This window comes from Lactuca saligna, chromosome 1, assembly GCF_052625555.1.
Source record: "Lactuca saligna cultivar CGN05327 chromosome 1, ASM5262555v1, whole genome shotgun sequence".
In the NCBI taxonomy this organism is placed as follows: Eukaryota; Viridiplantae; Streptophyta; class Magnoliopsida; order Asterales; family Asteraceae; genus Lactuca; species Lactuca saligna.
The window spans coordinates 185,198,373-185,222,825 of NC_136417.1; the positions used below are offsets into that span (position 1 = coordinate 185,198,373).

General features: G+C 33.6%; 2 protein-coding genes across 2 annotated transcripts; both read left to right on the forward strand.

The window, feature by feature from the left end:
• The first annotated feature begins 3,292 nt into the window (after positions 1–3,292).
• TDP1 (tyrosyl-DNA phosphodiesterase-like protein) lies at positions 3,293–9,705 on the forward strand. Its single transcript, XM_078994935.1, has 16 exons — positions 3,293–3,488; positions 3,576–3,764; positions 4,233–4,499; positions 4,722–4,886; positions 4,986–5,046; positions 5,325–5,401; positions 5,489–5,746; positions 6,524–6,613; positions 6,817–6,951; positions 7,042–7,194; positions 7,296–7,399; positions 7,528–7,581; positions 7,679–7,769; positions 8,551–8,628; positions 9,146–9,290; positions 9,529–9,705. Exons 1-16 carry the CDS (start codon positions 3,471–3,473, stop codon positions 9,591–9,593), a joined length of 1,950 nt encoding a protein of 649 aa, XP_078851061.1. The 5' UTR covers positions 3,293–3,470; the 3' UTR covers positions 9,594–9,705.
• A 4,046-nt stretch (positions 9,706–13,751) lies between these two features.
• Positions 13,752–16,030, forward strand: LOC145046659 (polyubiquitin). Its single transcript, XM_078994943.1, has 2 exons — positions 13,752–13,890; positions 14,517–16,030. The coding sequence occupies exon 2, from the start codon at positions 14,517–14,519 to the stop codon at positions 15,891–15,893; it is 1,377 nt and encodes a 458-aa protein (XP_078851069.1). The 5' UTR covers positions 13,752–13,890; the 3' UTR covers positions 15,894–16,030.
• The last annotated feature ends 8,423 nt before the right edge of the window (positions 16,031–24,453 follow it).

Sequence of the window (24,453 nt, forward strand, 5' to 3'; positions counted from 1 at the left end):
TACTAGGGTTTTAGAATTTAACATTCCTAATTAAACTTTTAATCAACTTTTAAATTCCAAAACTTGAGGGCAAGTTTTGAAACATTTCAAAACATTAGGGTTTAGATTTTAGAATTTAAATATGCATCAAAATTAAACTATTAATTCAAAATTTAAATTCCAAAACTTGAGGACAAGTTTTGAAACATTTTTTTCAAAACATTAGGGTTTTAACTATTTAAATTTCAAAACAACAAACTTTTGGGTTCAAATTTAAACTATAAAACCTAAAGGGGAAAATATTAAACTTTTCATAACAACAAGGATCAAATAACAAATAATCTAAATTAACATTTAATCACATAATTATCCATATTTGATTTATTTAATGATTTCTTGCAAAAAAATTTACTAATTTAATCAAAATAATTAATCAATTATCACATAAGGAAACAAATATTTTTATTAATTGATAAATATCTTCAGTTAGATCAAGAATATACTCATATATATCATAAAATCGGATTTATATTGATCTAATATCATAAAGGCAAGTATCTCAAAGATAAACAACAAGAAATCCCGAAAATAACTCCATCTGACGCTTGAACTCACCGAGTACCCCCATGGACTCACCGAGTCCACAATGAGACTCGCCGAGTCTATGATGCAGAACCACAAAAATCGAATTTTTTTCAACATACAAGGCATCAATATAATAGAAACCAATCTAGGCTTTGATACCACTGATGAGTTTTGGTCATAAGAACATCCTATGTGCTCATACAAACCCTAATGCTTGGATCTAGGTTTCTCTATTGTACATGCAAGTTATCCAAGACTATAAACCCTAATTCTAGCATACAAGTAATCATATTAACATAAGAATGGGTTTAAGACATTACCTTGATTGTTATGTAGCAATAACAATCCAATTCCTCCTTGTATTGACTTTAGAAAGCCTAGAGTCACAAATGGCACTCCTCTAATGGTTTACAAACACCAAGAGCAAGAGGATGAAGAGGAGAGAGAATGGAGGCTGCCCAAAACGTGTTCTAACCCTAGAAGAAGTCTTCCCGACGTTTTTGGGTCATAAGGGGTCTTTATATAGTGAGGTTATTAGGGTTATCTAACAAGGAAACCCTAATTTGGATGCTTAAGCCCTAAGCAACCCATAGACTCCTTTAATTAAGACCTTGGACGATTTCCTTATGGGCTTCCCCATAGAATTCGTCCACTCCTTAATTTAAGACAATCCATAGCCCAAATTGCAATTATCTTACAATTACAATTCCATTCCCTTAAGTTTAATTAATCTCTTTTAGTCACAAAACTATTTACTAATTAATTCTTGACTAATATTAATTAAACAATATGATTTCTCCTTTAATATATTATTCTCATAATATATTAATAAATCATATTTAATCATTTCTCTCCATAATTCATCCTATCAAGTTGCTTGGGTAAAGGCAACCTAAAAGGACCATGCACCATCGGATCAAGTACATACCAAAATAGTTATGGACTTAGACACTAATCCAACAGGTGTCCCATAGTTGTGTTATCTGTTATATGATATACATGTATGGTATGTGGTAGTTTGGGGGAGATCACTAAGCTTCGTGCTTATAGTTTTCAGTTTGGTTTAAGGTACTTCAGCTAGCAAAGGGAAGGGCTCAGGATGATCGCATGACACACATCATAATTTTCTAGCCTAGGAGATTTACTCTGATATTTGATATGAGATTTTGATATAAATACTTAAAAATACATTTATAAATTTAAAATACATAAAAAATGTACATATACACATAAAAACTTAAAATAAATACCTAAATATGTAAAAATAGATATAAATATGTAATACATAAAATATAACAAATAAAAATACATAAAAAAAATATAATACTTAAAAAATACATATAAATACATAAAAAATACGTTTATACATTTAAAATACATAAAAATACGTAAATATATACATATAAAAACTTTAAAAAATACATAATTACGTAAAAGTAAATATAAATGTGTAAAAAATATGTTTATACATTATATACAAGTTTTGATGAAATCTATTATATTGGAAAAATTAATGATTTGGTCTCATAATCTGCTAAACAAGTCAAAAAATATTAAAGTGAATAAATTAGTCGGGTTTTTTGGTTTTTCTATTTACAAAGTTAAAAAAAATTAGAAACTTTTCTGTTAAAAAATAAAATTTAAAACTTTATTAAAACCAGATTGGGAACCCCCGCGTTGCGGAGGTCGGATGCGATAATTTTTTTCGTTGTTTGTTCTTTGAAAATGTTTATAGTTTGAGTTGTTCATTCCTTCCATTTTTAACTGATCTATAAACAAATAAATAAATAAGAAATAAAAAAACATAAATGAATCTGTAAGCAAAACTAATAAAGTGACAAGTAAACGAAAACATAGAAACCTATAATGCCACAAATAACCAACGGAAAGAAAGCAACTTTAAAATAACCCAAATATAGTTGAGGGACCATTCCTGCCAAAAAAATATTAATATGACTAAATACTAATAATATGTAATAAAATGTAAGGGTTATGAAAAATTCAAATGAAAGTAAAAAGATTATTTGTGAACAAAAACATAAAGTTGAAGGGTGAATATTATAACATTAATTGAAAAAAGAAATTTCAACAAATCAAATATATATATATATATATATATATATATATATATATATATATATATATATATATATATATATATATATATGTATAGATCCGGTAAGAAATTTTTGTTGGTAGGAAGGTAAGAAGTTTTTTTTTCTGCATACTTTGATGACGAACAAAAGAAATGAATTACTAGATGAATCAAAAATAACATGATTCACCAAAAAAAAATCTCCAAAAAACACACCGATGATTCATTTATACAATGATTTCGTTGTTATTTATTAAAATTGTCATAAAAGTGAATTTTTTCTTAATTTACTTAAAAATGAATTATGAAGATGTTTGTTTGGAAATTTTTTCTTGTGAATCATCTTAACTTTGAATCATCTAATGATTCATTTTGTATGTTCGCTAAAAAAATATGTAAAAAAAAAACTTCTTACTTTCCTACCGAAAATTTCTTTCTTATTTGATCTTAACTCTCTCTCTCTCTCTCTCTCTCTCTATATATATATATATATATATATATATATATATATATATATATATATATATATATATATATATATATATATATATATATAAAAGATTTCTTAATAATAATAGGCCTAAACAAACTTTTGTTTTTGCTTTATTCTCCTACATTTTTCTTTAACAAAATCATGCAACCGAACACCGCCATTCTTCGCGGAATTAAAAAGAAAAAGGCTACACGTAGCTCCCCCTCGAGGTGCTGACTGATATTTCCCCCTCATTTTACACACCAAAAACCAAAGTACACGAAATCCATATCCGTTATTAGGGTTCAAGATCATGCTTTGCTAGTTACACATTTGTCAATGGAAACTTCTTCTAAGGTATGTAATCTCAACATACTGTCACACGAACTATTACACATGAATCGGTTTACGAAATATATGTTTTTTCTTTTTGATTATGTGCAGAAGGTTGGGGTTTTGGTGCCTCTGAATGCTAATCTAGAGGAAGACACTTCGAATTCAATCCCTAGAGTTGAGATTAGTAAAGGCATTAACTTATTAGGTCGCGATGTTATACCTATCACTGACAAGAGACTAAGCCGTAAACATGTCTCCGTTATCGTCTCTGCTGATGACTCTGCGGAAGTTCTTGTGGTATAACCTTTTTGAGTATTTCTCACACACTTATGTTCACCTCCATATAAGAATGTGTTTGGATTTCGGAAAAAAAAAGTCTTCTCAATATGTGCAAATTTACCCAAACAGATAATGGGATCGATCCTAGTAAACAATTTTGTCATAATGAAACTTCCAGTGATGACGATCAACATGAATATATCATATACCTTCTTCCATTCAAAGAGAAAGTATGAAACTTGTTAGAAACTGAGTTTGATGGAAATAGAACAAACTCTTCACAGCATGATACAATATGCACTTTCAGCTATGAAAGGTTTTGCATTTGACATATATAAACTGAAACAAGACTATTTTTAACTGTCAGACCATAGAATTCGGATATAGCAATGTTAAATGACCAAAATACCCCTCTGTTTGATCCCTTTAACACCTTAACCCTGCCAAAAATGCAACGTCTGTTTGACACAAGGTATGTGCTTGTAGGAAGGAACAAACCCAGTTGTGATTAGATCACAGGATCAAAGGAAGAAGCTCTTATCTGGACAAAAGCTAACAATCAGAGATGGTGATATAATAGAACTAATCCCTGGGCACTACTTATTCAAATATAAAGCTCTTGATGATGTAAGAAAAAAGTCTTCCCCAAACAAACAGAAAAGACCTTTAACTGAAGGAGTTCAAGATGAGCCACTTACTCAAAAGAGATTAAGACAAGTTTCTGAAGATGAGGCCCTTGCTAGAAGATTACAGGTACTTTTGTTACTTATAGTACTGCAGCTTCACTTGTTTAAGTTGTTTTTTTTCTTTTCGACTTAATGGGGACAAAACTTAATCTGGACAAATAAACAGTGGTGTTTCTTTTTGATTTGTTATGACTCATACAATGGTATTTCTAATAGGGAAATTCCTTTTTTTTTTCTGGTTCATTGAATCTATATGAATTATGTTTATGTATTCCACTTTTACATACAGACTGAGCTGAATGAAGATACCCAAGATACAAAGAACTCTGCTGAAGCAATCCGCAATTTCAAGCCCTCAGAAGATAAAATACCACAAACTTTTCGACTTATGAAAGTCAAAGGTCTGCAACCATGGGCTAATACTAGTTCTGTATCAATTGCAGATGTAATTCAGGTATTCTTTTGAAATATATCGAAATTTGTTCATTCCCAAAAAATATATATATATTGAAAATTGTCATCTTAAGATGAGCCACTTTTGTATTTTTGTTAGGGGAATGTGGTCATTGCTGTTCTTTCAAACTACATGGTTGACATTGATTGGTTGATGTCAGGTAAGAAAACATCCACCCAAGTGTGGCCTTTGGTGGCATATTGTCATCTTTAGGACCTGTGGAATTTTCAATGATGAGGATGAGGGTATTTCCGTCTTTTTTACACAAAAAGTTGCAAATTTTTTCTCATTAACATCAGTCATTGTCCCAGTCCAATGCACACCAAACAAGATCCAAATGTTTTGTTCTTTCTTCTTAACTTTTTTTTTTTTATCATTTCTCTAATTTTAGATGATTTATGATTTATAACATTTCTTTCTTTGGTTTATAATAAAAAGCATGTCCAAATTTAAAGAATATTCCTCATGTTCTGGTGGTTCATGGAGAAAGTGATGGCAGACAGGCGAATATGAAGGTGTGCAATTGGTTTAATTTGTCACACATGCAAACAAAGCTTCTTGTTGACATAAAAAGTTTTAACTTTTTTTTTTTTTTTTGGCAGAAACACAAACTTGAAAATTGGATTTTCCATAAACCTTCTTTACCAATAGCATGGGGGACACATCATTCGAAAGCTATGTTTCTGGTGTATCCTGAAGGAGTAAGAATTATTGTTCATACAGCAAACTTAATCTATGTTGATTGGAATAACAAAAGCCAGGGTCTATGGATGCAAGATTTCCCATTGAAGAATCAAGATTGTTTGAATAAAGGAAGTGGTTTTGAAACTGACCTCATTGACTATCTTAGTGCATTGAAGGTACTATGTGTATTTCATCTCTATCAAGGATTATATGTGCATTTATGCAACAATAAAGTTTCACCTTTTTCCACAACTCATGCAACAAACTTGTTTTTTATTTTAGGATCTGAAGATGCAATGTTTTAGGATAATTTGCGTGTTTGGTCCCTAATTTTTTTTTTTTAACTCGGAAGGTCCTTACTGTTTGTTTTTGTTACGAGCTTCATCGTTGTCTTCACTAAAAAGACTATCTTACCCTTGATTTTTTAATTTATTTAAATAACCACACCCCCAACCCCAACCCCACCCTCCTCACCTTACCTTACCTATCCCACCATTTTTTTTATTTAAATAATAGTCTTTTTAGGTAAGACAGGGACCAAAAGTATAACAAAAACAAACAGTAGAGACCTTTCGAGTTAAAAAATTAAGTTAGGGACTAAGTACGCAAATTACCCCAAACCATAGGGACCATTCGTGTAATTTACTCCTATTATAATAACAGTTTGGTGGCTAAATTGATGAAGTGAAATTTTTTTATGCTTTTCTGTATTTTGCCTTGATATCAAAACGGAGTAGCCAAGAAAATTGTTTATTTAAAAAGCCAAAAAAGTATAATTGTTTAGTCACTATAGAAAATAGTCAAGTGACTAAATTTATAAAATGGTGAAACTATCTTTGCTTTTTGCATTTTACCCAAATTAATAAGCAATATTAGGGTATTAAAATTGTGTTAATTAACATTATGTGATATCAGTTCCTTTAATTAGTGGTTATCTATTTGAATAATTGCAGTGGCCTGAGTTTTCTGTGAAGCTTCCAGAACTGGGCAACATCAGCTTCAACTCCTCTTTCTTTAAAAGATTTGATTACAGCAGTGCAACGGTAACTCTCTCATCTGTGCAAAAGACGTTAATGCCCTTCTCACCCTCATTATCCAAAATACCCCTAGAAACCTTTGTCCCATGTAACAAACACACGGGACAAGAATGGATAAGCAATTTTGATTGGGAGGGCGTTAATGTCTTTTGGCTAATCAAACCCTTTCAATGCTTTCTACTTAAAAATTGTTTTTTCTGAAATTTCAGGTGAGGTTAATAGGTTCTGTGCCTGGGTATCATACAGGTTCAAACATTAAGAAATGGGGACACATGAAGCTAAGATCGATTCTACAGGATTGTGTTTTTGATAAAGAATTCCAAAACTCTCCCCTTATTTATCAGGTAGATAATTTTACAATGAAAGTATGGATTTTTAATTTATGGTTTGTTATAAATATAAATAAATACATTGATATGTTTGCATTGTAACAGTTCTCATCCTTGGGTTCTTTAGATGAGAAGTGGATGTCTGAATTTGCATTCTCAATGTCATCAGGAGTTTCAGATGATAATAAAAAGCCTCTTGGCCTTGGGGACCCTTTAATTGTATGGCCCACTGTTGAAGATATCAGATGCTCTCTAGAGGTAAATATATATATATATATATAATTAAACTTTTTATTTATTTTTTTTAATTATAAAGGAAGAATGTTGAGTTTCTTTTATTTAACATTTGTACTTAACAGGGTTATGCTGCAGGGAGCTGTGTTCCAAGCCCTCAAAAGAACGTAGAGAAGCCATTTTTGAAGAAATATTGGGCAAAATGGAAAGCAACCCACACTGGTCGCTGGTATTATATATATATATATATATATATATATATATATATATATATTTTCTGAAATGTTTTTTTTTTTCTTTTTCTTAAATATTACTTGTTTTAGATAATACTGATATAATTTGAATTCTTTGTTGCAGTCGTGCGATACCTCATATAAAGACATTTACTCGTTATAATGGTCAAAACCTTGCGTATGTAAATTCTTTTCTTGTCTTGTCTCTCTATGGTTTGCTTGTTGACTATTTGACCATATGTGTATATAAATATTGTGAATCCACTTAATTACAGATGGTTTTTGCTGACTTCAGCAAACCTCAGTAAAGCTGCCTGGGGGGCTCTTCAGAAAAACAATACACAGCTCATGATTCGTTCATATGAGGTATTTGCTCCTATATATCTTAAAATAATTTTTTTTTTCTTTTAATTTCCAAGTTTTAAAGAATTATCTTATTTCTATGAGTTATTAATGGCAGAATATGAGAATTTCAAATAGTAAGTTTTTGGAACAGGTAATCATTAAAGAGACATGTGCCAGACAATTAACTATTTTGACCATTAAAAAAAGATATTTCTAGGTTACCCGATTTATTGAATTAGCCGTTGGATTTTTTTTTTTTTTTTTTTTTTTTTTTTTTTTTTTTAAATTTTAATATTTCATTTTTTTTATAGAATTAGCCAATCATAAAAACACAGTAGTTCAGTGGCTAAATCGATAAAATGGTGAAAGTACCTCGTGTTTTTCTGTATTTTGTCCTCAACTGGGAAATTTTTTTTTTTTTTTTTTTTTTTTTAAATAGTAAAAAAAGTAATGATGGTTTAATGACCAGTAGAAATAGTTAAGTGGCTAATCTATAAAACAGAGAAAGTGTGTTTTTCTGAAATTTTCCTTTGAAGCTTTAATAGTGTAGTATAGTTTTTGTGTGTGAAAAATGTTATTGATTTTGTTCCTATTTTTTCCTACATGATGAATAGGCAATCCAGCATTTGTCTGTTTTGGTAAAATTAACCTTGTCTGTGACAATGGCAACATGTAGATGTGGGTAATTTTGATCTAAAATCACCCAAACCCAAACCATGATTGCAAATTTTCTTCTGGGTAGATTGGTAATTTCACAATTTCACCCATATGTCTTGAGTTGACTTTATTTACCCTTTTGCAGCTTGGTGTGCTGTTTTTACCATCTTCAACCATACATGCTCATGCGTTTTCTTGTACAGAAAACCGGACCCCATCAGAGGTAAAAAAAAATGCTTGTTTTCCACCGGACTGAACTGGACAAACTTTCGAGGGCTGAGGATTACAAGGGCATTTACGTCTTTTCATATTTTCTAGGGCTACTGAGGGCATTCACGTCTTTTGCACACTTTCTAGGTCTACTTTTTCGATTGTGAGGATGAGTAGGGCATTTGCATACTTTCTAGGGCTGTTCTTGATGATGAGGGCATTCATGTCTTTTGCACATATTCTAGAGCTACTGATATGATTGTGTGAATGAGGAGGGCATTTACATACTTTCTAGGTTTATTTTCCAAGATATGAGCATTTGTGTCTATTTAACATTTTCTAGGTCTATTGAGGGCATTCATGTCTTTTTGCACACTCTCTAGCTCTATTTTTTCGATTGTTTGGATGAGGAGGGAATATACATACTTTGTAGGGCTACAGGGCATTCATTCACCTCTTTTCCACGACTTTCTAGGGTAAATGATATATTTATTCTAAGATGAGGGCATTTGTGTCTTTTTATTTCACAGAATGTTCACGTCTCATCTTCAAAAACACATGAAGAAAAAAGAACAAAGCTAGTAACATTGTCTTCATTACATACCAACAAAATGTCGGATGTCATCACCTTACCAGTGCCTTATGAACTCCCTCCTCAACGTTACTCTTCAGAAGGTCATCTTAATTCTTTTCTCACTACCCATAATATACTCTTTACATTTCTTTACCCATAATAGCAATGTACTTTATTTGTTACATATTGTCATATCCATAAATAAAATGTGAGTAGGTTGTTATTATGGGTAAATATATAAAGTACATTGGCTATTTTGGTTAAAAAGTAAAGTAGGAGGCTATCTTATGTAGTTTTTGTCAAGTTGTATAATTTGTGTTTGTTGTATACTATGTGCAGATGTTCCTTGGTCTTGGGATCGACAATATAAGAAGAGGGATGTTTTTGGTCAAGTTTGGCCTTGAAAAGCTCTGTTGAATTTGAATTTGAATTTGTAAGTATGTCTACGTTTATTTTCTTCATTTGAGAACATGAAAATATTGGGGTTTAAAAAAAAAAAAAAAAAAAACTTTAAAAGATGTTGATTTCTTCCATTTTAAAGTAGATTTGATTTGGTAATTGGTTATATATAGTTGTATTTTTGTTTTCTGCTGATAATTGCGTAGAATAATAATAGTAAAAAAATTAACTAAAAAAACCGGTTAAAAACTGTATAAATTATTTAAATCAGTTATTTGACGTGAGTATATAATGTGCATAAACATTCCTTAAGGCTATTCGGTCCACATAAAAACAGTTGACCAAGGTTTGACTTCGGGTTTAAGACCCAGCTCTCAAAACTCCCAAACTTAATGGGTGTTTTTGATGCATGAGTTCTCAAATCAAAATGAAATCAAAGAGGATTAACAATATTTAGCATCATATACATTGAATTCAAGGTATTCACTTTTGATCTTTCAATCCAATTACTTACAATAGAGATTTGAAGTGTGATTATGAAATGTGACTTTTGATTTTGGGTTTACATGTTATAGTTTAAGCTTAGATAATGGAAGCTCGACTAAGGATAACATGTTATTGTGCTGAATTAACATGTTTTCCAAAAGTCTTCATATAAATGAGATCAAGAATCCTAATTTGGATAACAATGATATGAGCTATCTTAACATGTTATCTACCATTATTAACAAGTTGGAGCTATCAGCCATATTTGTTTTATAAATTAGGTTGAAAATCATCAAAGCTTATATAAATGGCATTATGTAATAATACATATGGAGCAATAAAAGGCATTACCATTGGAGTGATAGTTGAAATAACGGGGCTAGAAACTCTTTGAAATTGTGTTTCATTTTGATAAATAAAGTCCAATTGGATTATTAAAATTAGATCAAGAGTATGTCGCTAACAAGATCTTTATAATGCGTGGAAACTCAATGATATCAAGTATTGTAAATTAGAAAAGATGTAATGCATCTCTATATGCATGTTATGATGAAAATACAAGGGACAAGTGTGAAAAGGCATTGATTTATCGATAAATTACCATGTTTAATATTATAACAAACATATGAATTGCTAAACAAGGTTGTTATAACAATTGAATATGATTGGAGAAGAGTTTGGAGCAAGAACAAAGGACAAGGACAAAATCAAAGTGTTCTAGTTAGTTAATACTAACTACCAAAGTTGAGTACATATGAATAGTTACTTGGATAAATCTCACAAGTGCTTAATTATGAACATATGCTTTTATTATGAAATAAAATGTTTATGATTGAGGAATTCTATGAATAATTATTATGTATTGCTATGTTACTTTGTGTTTTGTATAATAAGAATACCATGATTCACGACACATCACTTTGTATGTGAGGAATGTTTGCATTTTCAAAGTGTGTTTGTAGTATGTTCATCATACACACAAATGTAATTACATTGGTTTGGTAGTATGTCTATAAACTCATCTCAATAAGGATTCGTGGCACCAGTAAGAATTATGGAAATAAGCTCATTATGATTGATATGTTCATCGTAAATGGCAAGGAGTGAGTGATTACAACACCAAGGACGTGGACCGCTTAAAATTTACTTATTTAGAAATCATGCATTGCATTACATATCATTGAGTGTAACATGAGAGTATGTTTATCTAATTATGTTTTTAATACTGAAAGATAACAAAAGACTTTGGTATGCAATTGATTAATGATTAAATACTTTTTTTTTTGGTCTAAAACCCATGTATCTTACAAATTCTTTTTTATTTTAAATGGCATGTACATGTAATTAGTATTGACATAGACTACTAACATGTATTTTGTAAAAACTTGAAGATGTATATTTTAGGACTTAGAGGTAGAGCATCATAGTTAGTTATTTTGTATCGTAAATGTATGCGATTTACTTTTTGAATGCTATCGATGGTTTCGTATATTAGTTTGTAACCCTTGTGAAATGTGTTATCATGTTTTGGAAAAAATTTTACAATTATGACTAAATTTCGCAATATGAAAGGTTTTGAAAAAACAAACATAAACAAATATTATTTTTAAAAATAGAGTAAATTACTGAAATCATCCCTATAGTTTGGTAAAAATTGCATATTTGGTCCCTAACATTATTGTTGCACTCGAATCGTCCATGTGGTTTGATTTTGTTGCGTTTTTCGTCCCTTACATACATAAAGTTAGGGACCAAACGTGCAAAATTTACCAAACCATAGGGATGAAAAACGCAACAAAATCAAACCACAAGGATGATCCGAGTGCAAAAAAAAGTTAGAGATCAAACTTGTAATTTCGATCAAACCATAGGGACGATTTCAGTAATTTACTCTTAACAAATAATATAAATTTTAGGGTGTTACGAGTTGATATTAAAGTTATAATTTAAGCAAAGTAAGTTGAGATTTTTCACAGAGAGACATAAAAGTGTGAGGAATATGAAAGTAGAGTAACTTACTACCACTATTATTGACAACGTTATGTCCTATATGCTTATTAAAATTTATAGATTTGCATTGTTAGGAATTATCATGCTATATAATTTGGGTACACACTTTTAGTTGATAATTTGGATATAAAATGTACTAAATTTGGAAATATTATGGAAAGTTATAACAATAATAAATGACTTCATGTCTTAATGAGATGAACAAATTTTGAATAGAAAATCTTATCAAGGAAGACGCTCACCCTATATTTATCTTGAAGACAACTCACGACTAATGAAAGTTCTAAATTGGCCATTTTAAAGCTATCCAAAAGATTCTTAGTGATGCGTAAAGAAAGAACAACAAAGAGATACATAATAATAATATAATCAAAGAAGGATGTGTACAAAATAAAAGAAGAATAAATTATTATTTATTATAATCAATAATGAATAAATATGTGGAACGACATAGAGCTCAATCATATGACAAAGACGCTTTCAAACGAGTTGTAGAATATTTTATTTCCCTACAGATTATTATTATTATTATTATTATTATTATTATTATTATTATTATTATTATTATTATTATTATTATTATTATTATTTAAAGCATTAAACTAAATTCATAAGAAATATATGGTCAAGAGGAAGACAATGTAAGTTTGGTTGCGAGAAGAGAATACATATCATAATAAATTAAGGAAATTATTATTTTATTAAATGTCGATACGTAAACAAGGTGTGTTTGATAGATGGAAATTTAAAATGGAAATGACAATCAACAAGATATCAAGTACAAGAGTAAAACATATAGATATATGATTAAAAACCCTTTCACACATAGAAAGTTTTAAAAATTTAAGTCATAAGAAAGTCAAAATTATATTAGAGATAAGATAAAGTGTAATGACAATTGAGGTTGAATGATCAACATAATATAAACATCAAAGCATATGGAAAAGAATAATAAAAAAAGTTATGTGAAAACTCCAATATCTATAAAGAATGAAAGGTAATTTCTAAAATGAAAACAAAATAAGCTTAAAATTGGAATCATTAGGAGCAAGTGAGAATTTGGAAAGAATAGATCATAGTACCTTGATAAAGGAAATGCAAAGTATAAAAGAGAATCAAAATACAAATAGGTAGTTGAAAGTCAATTGAAGAACAAATACAGATGGGTGGTTGAAAGTAACTTAAAGGACAAGTAAAAATGTAATTCTTATTTATGGATTTTAATATGATTTCGATGAAATAATTTTAAAAGGGGTTTATATATTTTATAACGTCTCCATATTTTAATTTCATATTTCATGATACGTATGGTAGTTAAATCTTTAACATGATAACGTCTCCATATTTTAATTTCATATTTCTTTTGAAGATAGACTAACCCAAAAGACATTCTTTTAATTTTAATGAATCTCTTAAATAACGTAAAATATCTCATAATATTAAATTTAAATCTTTAACATAATTAACTCGTTATCATCATTTTATGAAATAAAAAATTGGAATTCGCCTTCCTATATCTAGAATCTTCCCAAACCAAGAACCCAACGGCACCTCATAAAATATCATAAAGGCGGTCCACTCTTTCCGCAAGCTTCCGAACCTTGGCCTTGGCGTGCGGCAACAGATAGCGTCTACATCGATACACGTGTCACATTCTCATTGGATCTCTCTCACCGCCTCCCGTTTTATTCTCGTTGAATACTCTCCTTCATTGCCCTATAAATCAACCCCCAAATCCATCACCTATTCCTCACAATTGCAATTTGAATCAATCTTTTCTCGACAGACTTCTTCAATTCTCTCAAGGTTAGTTATTTGATTCTTCTTTTGTTGGTTTAATTGGTCTAATTGATTCGGTATTTTTATATACCCTTTGTTTGTTTATGTGTTCGAATTGGTTTGTGATATTGATTTCACGTTTATTTCCCGATCATAGGTTTTGTTTTATATCTTCGTTTGATTTTATAATCAACAAATCTCTTAGATCTGTTATATTCATATGGAGTTATAGTACCAGTTTGTTTACAATTAATTGTAGTCAGTTTTGTTCTTGTGGTCGATCGGTGCTCATCTCTTGTTGCTTTTAGAATCAACAGATCTTGGATGTTCATATGATTTTTTCGAAACCAGGGTGTTTATGATTTATAGAAACGCTTCTTATGTTTCAATTGGAAAATCAGCAGATCTATTAGATATAGAAATCACTTTTTAGAAACGATCATATTCAAATTCAATTTTGGTTTATCGTTTTTCAATTTTACTTGCTTCATTCCAATTTAAGTCTGCTTCGACGATCGCATCATCAATTTAATTAACTAATTCATGATCGCAAACATAGGATTTGTGTAAACTGGTTATATATGCATTAATAGTACTTGCAGATAGGATTTTAGTTGATTTTGTTCTTAATATTATGGTGTTTATATACACAGATGCAGATCTTCGTAAAGACTCTCACCGGAAAGACAATCACTCTCGAAGTCGAGAGCTCAGATACCATTGACAACGTAAAGGCAAAAATCCAAGACAAGGAAGGGATTCCCCCAGACCAACAAAGGCTTATCTTCGCCGGAAAGCAGCTAGAAGACGGCCGCACCTTGGCCGATTACAACATCCAAAAGGAATCAACTCTTCACCTTGTTCTTAGATTGAGAGGAGGGATGCAGATCTTCGTCAAAACTCTCACCGGAAAAACTATCACCTTGGAAGTCGAAAGCTCTGACACCATCGACAACGTCAAAGCTAAAATCCAAGACAAGGAAGGGATCCCACCAGACCAACAGAGGTTGATCTTCGCCGGTAAACAGCTTGAAGACGGCCGCACCCTCGCCGACTACAACATCCAGAAAGAGTCAACCCTCCATCTCGTCCTCCGCCTCCGTGGTGGCATGCAGATTTTCGTCAAGACTCTCACCGGTAAAACAATCACCTTGGAAGTTGAAAGCTCCGACACAATCGACAATGTCAAAGCTAAAATCCAAGACAAAGAAGGTATTCCCCCAGATCAGCAACGACTTATCTTCGCCGGAAAACAGCTTGAAGATGGCCGGACCTTAGCCGACTACAACATCCAGAAGGAATCCACCCTCCATCTCGTCCTCCGTCTCCGTGGAGGTATGCAGATCTTTGTGAAAACCTTGACCGGAAAAACCATCACCTTGGAAGTGGAAAGCTCCGACACCATTGACAACGTCAAAGCTAAAATTCAAGACAAGGAAGGTATTCCCCCAGACCAGCAACGTCTCATCTTCGCCGGAAAACAGCTCGAGGACGGCCGGACATTGGCGGACTATAACATCCAGAAGGAGTCTACCCTCCATCTTGTCCTCCGTCTCCGTGGTGGTATGCAGATCTTTGTGAAGACCTTGACCGGAAAAACAATTACCCTGGAAGTTGAAAGCTCCGACACCATTGATAACGTGAAAGCAAAAATTCAAGATAAGGAAGGGATCCCACCGGACCAGCAGAGGCTTATCTTCGCCGGAAAACAGTTGGAGGACGGCCGGACGTTGGCGGACTACAACATCCAGAAGGAGTCGACGCTTCATCTGGTTCTAAGGCTCCGTGGTGGGATGCAGATATTTGTGAAGACGTTGACTGGAAAGACGATTACATTGGAGGTTGAGAGCTCTGACACGATTGATAATGTGAAAGCGAAGATTCAGGATAAGGAAGGGATCCCACCGGATCAGCAGCGGTTGATCTTTGCAGGGAAGCAGTTGGAGGATGGTCGTACGCTTGCTGATTATAATATTCAGAAGGAGTCGACTTTGCATTTGGTTCTCCGACTTCGTGGTGGGGTTTTTTAGGGTTCTTGTGTTGGTATGGTTTTCTTTGTGGTGATGATGATGATGTTTTTTTTTTTTTAATGTTTATGGTTGGATGTTGTTGGTTGAAGTATGAACAGCTCTTTGTGGTTTAATAAAAAAAATTGATAAATTTTTTTTGTGTTTGTCGATAAAATTTAGATTTGCATCATATATATAGGGAAAATTCAGAAAAACCCATATGTATAGGGAAAATCTCGATGGTGGATGCAGGCAGATGGCTTAAGGTGGTTTTTAACCTCACCACCTTATACCTCTCCATTTACCCACCTTATATCAACACCTTTTGTTTCACTGTAAACCACTAGTCAAACACTAACCTTCATCAGACCTCCAAACACACACCTTGGTTAATTCATACAAAAAAATTATATACGAGTTTTATGGGGTTATTACTAGGTTTTCCAGTTTTCATATTAACTTTGAATAATATTTATATGAAAAATAATATTTATAAGAGAATTTTAAGAAAATTGAGCAAAAGTAATGAGTGTTTTAGAAATGAAATTTTGTTTTATCACCAGACTCTGAAATGCAGCATTGGTGGTGGTTATGCCGGAGACTAAAAAACAAATGAATCAAAAATATGGAGATTATAATTATATGATGCGTAATTATTAATTATAACTAATAAATTATAGTATTTACCCAAGCGTTAGAAGCTTAATAGAAGCTTATTGTATTCATGAAAAACTAATCTGTTTGCTTCACTTTGCAGACTGGGTGATGCAAGAATCACCCCACCGGTTAAAAACAACCTTTTCAATTCCATATGATTTTATTTATTTTTTTGTTTATTTTCTTATTTATTTTGGTTGTTTTTAATTATTTATTATTATTATTATTATTATTATTATTATTATAAATTTAGATAATCATATAAAAATCGGACGACATTTATAAAACTAGTATTGGATCATATTTACCTAAATGTTAATAATTTTTTGTTTTGTATTTCACTGACTTCACTTTAAAAATGAAGATCTGTTAAGTAGATAATGATTTTCTTTTATCTATAAGTCATTTATTTTGTACTTATTTTTGGAGATTATATGCATTTGTATAAGAAAGCAAAGTAGTGATACTCTAACTAAAATCGCAACAGAAATCAGAAATATTTTGAATTCATTTTTTCGGTATTTTTTATTTTATTACCAACATACTTTAAACCCAACAAAATTAATCTTCATGATTAGCTCTAATTTTACCCGACCAACTTCTCTTTCTTGTTTCTTTGAACCTGCAGGATAATAAATGAAGAGTTTTTTCTCCCAAAATAAATTTACTGTTAAGAAAAAAAATGTCATTAAATAAAAGATAAACAACAAAAGGATACAAGAAAACAAAAGCTTGGTCTCCTTGCAAAATCCACAATCACCTCAACACAAAACACTAAAGGATACCTTCCTTGTAAAATCCACAATCACCTTAGCACAAGACACTAAAGAATCATATGTATCTCTCTAGACTTGTACTAAAGAAGAGGTAGAATTGCAGACACCCACAAACGATAAAATATCAATAATTTAAGCATTAGATGTCCTTAAATACTCCATTGGATCCACTAATTCTTGCAAATCCCCATCCCAAAACTAAGATTTTGGAATTATTTAAAGGGCAGGAAAGTAATTATGAAACATTTACCTTAGGATAATTGGTAGTTTGTAGAACCCATGATTCATAGACTGTTTGTGATGAGTTGTTTGGATATTTAATCTTTAAAATTTGACTGTAGTTTGAACCCATGTTTAAAAGACCAGAATACCCTCATAAATAATTTTTTTTCTCTTTACCAGTGGTAAGCATGAAAAAAATATAGTAGGGGCCACCCTGGTGTAAGCAGTTAGGATGCATGGTGAAGGTCAATGTAGCACCCGGTTCCTGGTATGTATTTCATTCAAGTATTTTTCGCAATTTGGAATGAGACTCGGTGAGTAGATGTCCCAACTCGTCGAGTAGTAACGGTTGGACCCGGGGGTTAAGTGGCGGACTCGTCGAGTTGGCGGCAAGACTCGACGAGTAGGCTCTGGCTGGGTAAACCCCTAATCTGAGGGTTTGCACCCTATTTAAACGACCTTATACAGCTTCAATCGCCCCTTTATGCTCCTAGAACACTCCATTTCGAACCCTAGCTGTGTTGTAAAAGATCTAAGGGCTTTTTGGTGATTCTTGGTGGTTTGTGGTGGCAAGAAGGAAGGAAAAGCTTGAGGAACCAAGAGGTTGGCCAGAGGAGTCAAGCTTGTGCATCATCTACAGTTCTTGGAAGGTATAAAGTCGACACCTTGCTCCTTCTTGTATTAGATCCCTTTTTGGGGAGATTTAGGGCTTTTATAAGCCTATTCTTGTTGACCAAGCATGGTTGGGAGTTGAGGCTTCAGATCCAGGATCTCTAAGGAGTTAGAAGGCAGAAAGGGACTGCCTTTGCACCCATGGAAAGCCCCATGCAACTTAAGAGCTTCTTTTAGGGTCTTTTTAGCTCATAGTCCCATGCATGCACGTAAAGTTCGTAACATTACGTGATAGATCGATCTTAGGAGCCTAGATCTATCATTTGGACAAGTGTCGTACATTAGAAATCGAGAAATGAGACTTGGAAAACCTCGACTCGGCGAGTCCAAGGCTCGACTCCCCTTTTCTGTTAGGGTTCAAAGGAACCCAGTTGAGTATTAGAAGGGTTTTAGAGGGTCCAAGGGAGTGACCCAACGTATTGGACTTAGCCATAGACCTGGAGTTCACAGGACTCGACGAGTGCATGAGCAGACTCGGCGAGTCCAAGGCAATCTCCCAACTTTTGAAGATGAACTCGACGATTTGTTCATACAACTCAGCGAGTCAAGGACATGACTTGTTTGTAGGACGAGGATGAACTCGACGAGTTGTTCATACAAATCGCCGAATCGGATGAAGGTTCATTCGAGGTTGATTTAGAAGGAGAACTTGTTGAGTCATTGCTAAACTCGACGAGTAGAAGCGTGAAGAAGGGCAAATGAAGGGTAGGGACTTGACGAGTTGGAGGCCCAACTCGGCGAGTCAGGTGAACTGGAAGTTGACTTTGACTTTGACTTGTAAAGATTCAATTAAGGTTTTATCAAAAGCAAGAAATAACTTCAATAAAGATATGACGGCTCCTACAGATTCGATAAAAGCGGAAACCCTAAACAGATTCTTCTAACAGAAGAGATGCGCATGAATTACACAGTCTCCTGCTCTGATACCAATTGATGAGAATTAAACTCTATAAGATCGATAGATTCAAACAGATATGAATAATAATTAACAAAAGACAATGAACACCATAATGAATCAAACGACTTTCGAATGATTAATATGCTCCACTTTAGAAGAATTCAAAGAGAATTGCTATTGTAGAGGTGTGCTAGGGTTATAATACTTAATCTTCAAAATAATAATCAAAAGCGTATTTAATATAATGCATGCATGCACTATATATATACAAACCCTAAAACTGAACATGGTTGGACAGACCCAAACCGTGAGTACAAATGGACCGAACCACCAAGGCCCAATGGTGCAATCACTTTAGACTCAACAAACCCAATTAGGAACTAATTCCAAACTCTCACTCATTACGTCTAAAGGTAGTCCACTAACCATCCCATCAATAACCTAAAACCCATTCGGCCCACCAAGGCCCAATAATAAATGGGTTCTTCCGAGGCTCAACTCTCGAATCCAAATGGCAAGCCCAACTCAAGGGACCAAATCACCTATATATATATATATATATATATATATATATATATATATATATATATATATATATATATATATATATATATATATATATATATTCCTCTGGTCCAAAGCTCTATTGCAACAAACCCAAACTCCAATCCCAACACTCAAGGCCCAAAATGAGACTTAGCCCAAAAGTCCACAGTGAGGTTACGTGGGGCGTACCTCCCTTGGTACGCTCAACGTACTCACGAATCCAGATTAGCCATTGGGGACACTTGGTTAGTACGTAGGGCGTACTGGAATTACGCTCAGCGTACTTCCTATATTCACTCTTTCTACTCATTTGGTCTAATCTCCGTTAAGACCTTGGCTCATATCACAAATATGGACTCCCTAATAGCTCTTACTCCATAAAGTCAGTGACTTTAAGCCTTGGCATGGCTGATAAGGTCACAAACACACAAAACTTCACTCTTTTATCACAAAATGCTCATATCTCATGCATGGCTTGATTTCAACGTCCAAGCCTTGATTTTTATGACATTACAACACTAAATACACTCAAAGGGGTTGGTCAAAGTCTTTGGAGCTTAATATCTCATAAAGTCTCTAACTTTTGGGACAAAACCCTAAAATGCTCTACTAAGATACACAAATCAAAAGAGTGAGAAAGCTTGAAGCTTTATACCTCTATATGAAGCTCCCAACATAGATATGCTCAGATCCAAGGGCCTGAACTCTCACTCCTTCTTCTCTAAAGCTTCTTATTCACACCATGTCACACCCCAAAACCAGGAACGGCGGAAACGTTCTGGGGTGGAGGACGTCATGTATAATATCAACAACAATGTAAAGTAGTAAACAAGCAACAACATCATCCATTGCATTAATAATATAATTATTATACAACTGTGTTCTGTCAAATTTTGATAAACACTAAAGCATAAATCAAAATGAAAGATAAGTCTTGAACAAGCTCCATCTTCCTTTCTCCTTGCATCGGTACCTGTCTATGATGACCTGAGGATACAAGTAATTTTGAAAGCGAGTATCAGCTTTAAAGCTAGTGAGATCATAAGTATTTAGTGTCTTAATTTGTATGTAAGAATATGTAAGTATATGTATGGAAAGTATTGAAAGTGTATATGAACTGTAAGTGTTTGAAAAACCCTAGAATCCCTATGATTCCTATTAGTAACAAAAGGAGTCTTCTACCAAGACCTAACTGTTCTGAATGTAGTCTTCTACCAAGACCTAATTGTTCTGAATGTAGTCTTCTACCAAGACCCAACTGTTCTGAATGTATGTGTGTCTCTTGTAAGATGATGTATTTTCCAAAGTATAACTATCATTATTCAAAAATATAGCTTGTACAATAATGTTTAAGTGAGGTTATCACTAAAAATATGTAATGGAAAATCAATGTAGTACTATGGTGTAGTGTCGAACTACAACCGTACCTATTACCTTAAATCTAGGGTAATACTTCCAAGTATTGTAGTATTTAATAAAAATAACTACATCGGTACTCAACTGCCTTATTTGAGGGATAAGGTATAATGTGATGTCTAGATCCCAGACTATACGCTCCCCTATCAAAGGGATTTTGGGACCTACCCACGACCACTGCATGAACGCAAGCCGTGAGCATCCACATTACCGAATGATCATGTATACTCGATATAACTATCACAATTGTGGTGTGATTCATCAGTATAGTTAGATCCTGAACTGGTTCCGTGCTATAGCACCTAGTGACGTCTGTTCTATGTATATGTAAGTGTACTCATGTAAGTGTGATCATGTAATTGTACTCAAGTAAGAGCGATCATGTAATAGTACAATAGTGTACTGTAATGTTCTACGTCTGTTAGCTGTAATGTGTGTTCTCTCTATCTAGCAAGTATTGTAACGTAATCGTTCTAGTATAGTTGTATATATTCTCGTCCTAGTATAGTTGTATATGTTCTCGTCCTAGTATAGTTGTATATGTACTGTATTGAAATGTTCTAGAAAGTATTGACTCATGAATGAACTGACTCATGAATGAACTGACTCAATCTATAAAACAATTTGAAGGTATAAGTTTAATAAAACAGTTTAAGTATAAGGAAACATTTGTTTGAAACACAGTTGTAAATAAGTTTGAAAGGAAATGTACGGAGTAAGCTGTACAGTGTAAAAAAGGAGTTTAAAACATATAAAATGTTTATAAAAATTCATTTGAAGGAAACTGTTTGGTAAAACGGCTAATGAGTAGCCAAATCATTTGAATGTTGTATATTAATCACATGTGATTGATGTAATAAGTAATATAATCCTACTTACTAATCACATGTGATTGACATAATAAGTAGCATGATTCTACTTGTATCCCCCCATAAAACATTTAAAAAGAGTTTAAAACATTAGTTAAGGGGTATGAACTCACCTGCATTAAGTGACTGGAATTGAACGGACTGTTATCGTACGGAAGGATCGGACAAGTGCTTGGTGTCAAGTGGAGACTTAGACACACACAATGATCCTAATTACATATGAAAACATATGTATATACATAATTAGTGATTATAACACTAATTATACAAGTAATAACATTTAAGCGCGAGGAAAACACTTTTGGTCAAGTGCTAGGAGGCTAAAGGGTTGCAACAAAGGAGTGCAATGCCCCTAATGTGAGTTTAAGGTCAAAAGACCATATTCATTGGAGTTTACGGCCCAAGGAAGTAAGTTCCTGGCCGTAAACTCCCAACCAAGGCTTGGGATGGTACTTTCAATTACTGCAACCTTAGTGGGAATTGTTTCAAGGCATATACAAGTGTTTGGGCACCATATTGACTCCTTTGGGGAGTTTACGGCCCAAAGACCCTTTTGCCCTTGGAGTTTACGCCCGTAAACTCCCTTGGGAGGGTGATTATGGTGCTATCAAGTCCCTATAATAAATAGGAACAATTCTAGGCTTTTGTACTTGGCTTTGGAAGAGTTTATGGCACCATTTGGTACCATTTCTTGGAGTTTACGGCCATAGAACATCTTGGGCCATAAACTCCCTCAAACATGGGGTTCTAAATGTTTTAGCTAGTCCCTAAATCATCTAGGTACTTGTCAAAATTGTCCCTTGGCCTTAGGAAGTGTTTAGGGTGTCCTTTGACCCCTTAAAGGAGTTTACGGCCCAAGAATTACTCTTGGCCGTAAACTCTTCAACACATGTGCTTTCCTTATGTTTTATAGGTCCTAGATACTTTAGGGTATTTGTCTAACATGAAGTCCAAGCTTTAGGGGCCTTAAAAACACCATTTGAGCATGTTTTAAGGGAGTTTACGGCCATAGAACATTTTGGGCCGTAAACTCCTAACTTTTGGGTGTTTCTTGGCTGATTTCTTGTATCTAACACACTCCTATACATGTCCAAGGTAGTTACTAAGCACGGGGGACAATCTAGGCTCGGTTTCGGGAGTTTACCGCTCAAGAACACCTTGGGGAGTAAACTCCTAAATCGGATGATTTAGCTATGTAATCTATGTTATGAACACATTTAAAGCTTTCTAACACTACTAGAAAGAGTTACTCACAATTTGGGATAAAAACCCGAAGATCCGTCAGAGAGAAAATGGCTTTTCTCTAGTTGGAAATGTGAATAATGAATGAATTTGGTTCAGAAAACTATTTATAGTCCTGAAATATTTTGACAGAAAATATTTCTTTTCTCGGAATGGATTCTAATGATCTAGGGTAATGGAATTTACAGTGTTGCACAAAATCCTAGTGCAACCACTCTCTGAATAACCCTTTTTGGTGTAAAACCCTGAAACTGCCAAACTTATATTCTAAGTCTGAATTCTTACTGTAACTGCTCTACTTCTATTGGATTGAAATGGTTTGATTAGAATGAAAAATTTCAGGTTGTCACATCATCCCCCTGTTAATGGGAATTTCGTCCCGAAATTAGAATTTAGGCAAGGAAGTATGCACGAATGATCGAGTCGCGAGGAGAAAACTTCCTAATCGATTGGTTCTAGCGCACTTAAGTGAAATCGGGCTCTCGGTTGGCATTCCAACGAACCTTCACTAATTGGCGATGGCGTTGCTTCGTCCGCTTGACCTCTTGGTCAAGGGTCACTACGGTTCTAATATGAAGGCGAGGATCTCGACGAGTGAACTTGCAAGAGTCCTAACGGAAAGGTATAGTTTCACGATCGAGATGTGAAGAGTAGAAAGTATGTTACTGCGTTCGCGGAGTATATCTAGTTTGTGCGAGGCACAGGACCGATTCTGATAAGAATTCCGGAGGTCCTTTCTAACTTGGATTTAGCTATCCACGCTTTACGAAGCGTATTAAGCCATTCCCAGAGTGAGTTATTCTAACAAACTTGGTCACTCACTTGGAATCTCAAAAGTTCCTTTTCTTGCGTAACTTCCCAGTCAAAGGTCAATCCTTGCTGGGTCAAAGTCGTACGAGTTTCTGTAGCTTGCGAGGAGTTCTGAATGAACTAAGGTGGTAGGTCGGTAAGACCTAGAATTTGGCGAAGGAATGTCGGCGTCTCTGATGTCGATAAATGCTCAACAGTTTTGACAAATCGAAAGAGTACTCAAAATTTCCCTCACTACTAATAGTGGGTCTTAGAAATTTGACTCTTCAATTTCAAAACTCGTGCTTTGAGAACATCGTTAAAAGTTTCTCTGAAGGAGATGTTTTCCCATGGGCTCCTTCTTACTACAAGGGTAGATAAGTAAGTCATTACATGGAGAAATGACGAACTGATCCGGGTAAGAAAGACGTACCCTACCCGTTTTAGCTCATAAAAGCTATGGGTGCATTGGTCCTATCCGAAGGGTATCACTA

Bases quoted from the DNA above. Each gene is read 5' to 3' on its own strand.
- TDP1 (XM_078994935.1), top strand. The intron at 6,952-7,041 runs GTAGATAATTTT...GCATTGTAACAG, and splicing joins ACTCTCCCCTTATTTATCAG to TTCTCATCCTTGGGTTCTTT. The intron at 9,291-9,528 runs GTCATCTTAATT...TACTATGTGCAG, and splicing joins TCAACGTTACTCTTCAGAAG to ATGTTCCTTGGTCTTGGGAT.
- LOC145046659 (XM_078994943.1), top strand. From the start codon at position 14,517: ATGCAGATCTTCGTAAAGACTCTCACCGGAAAGACAATCACTCTCGAA.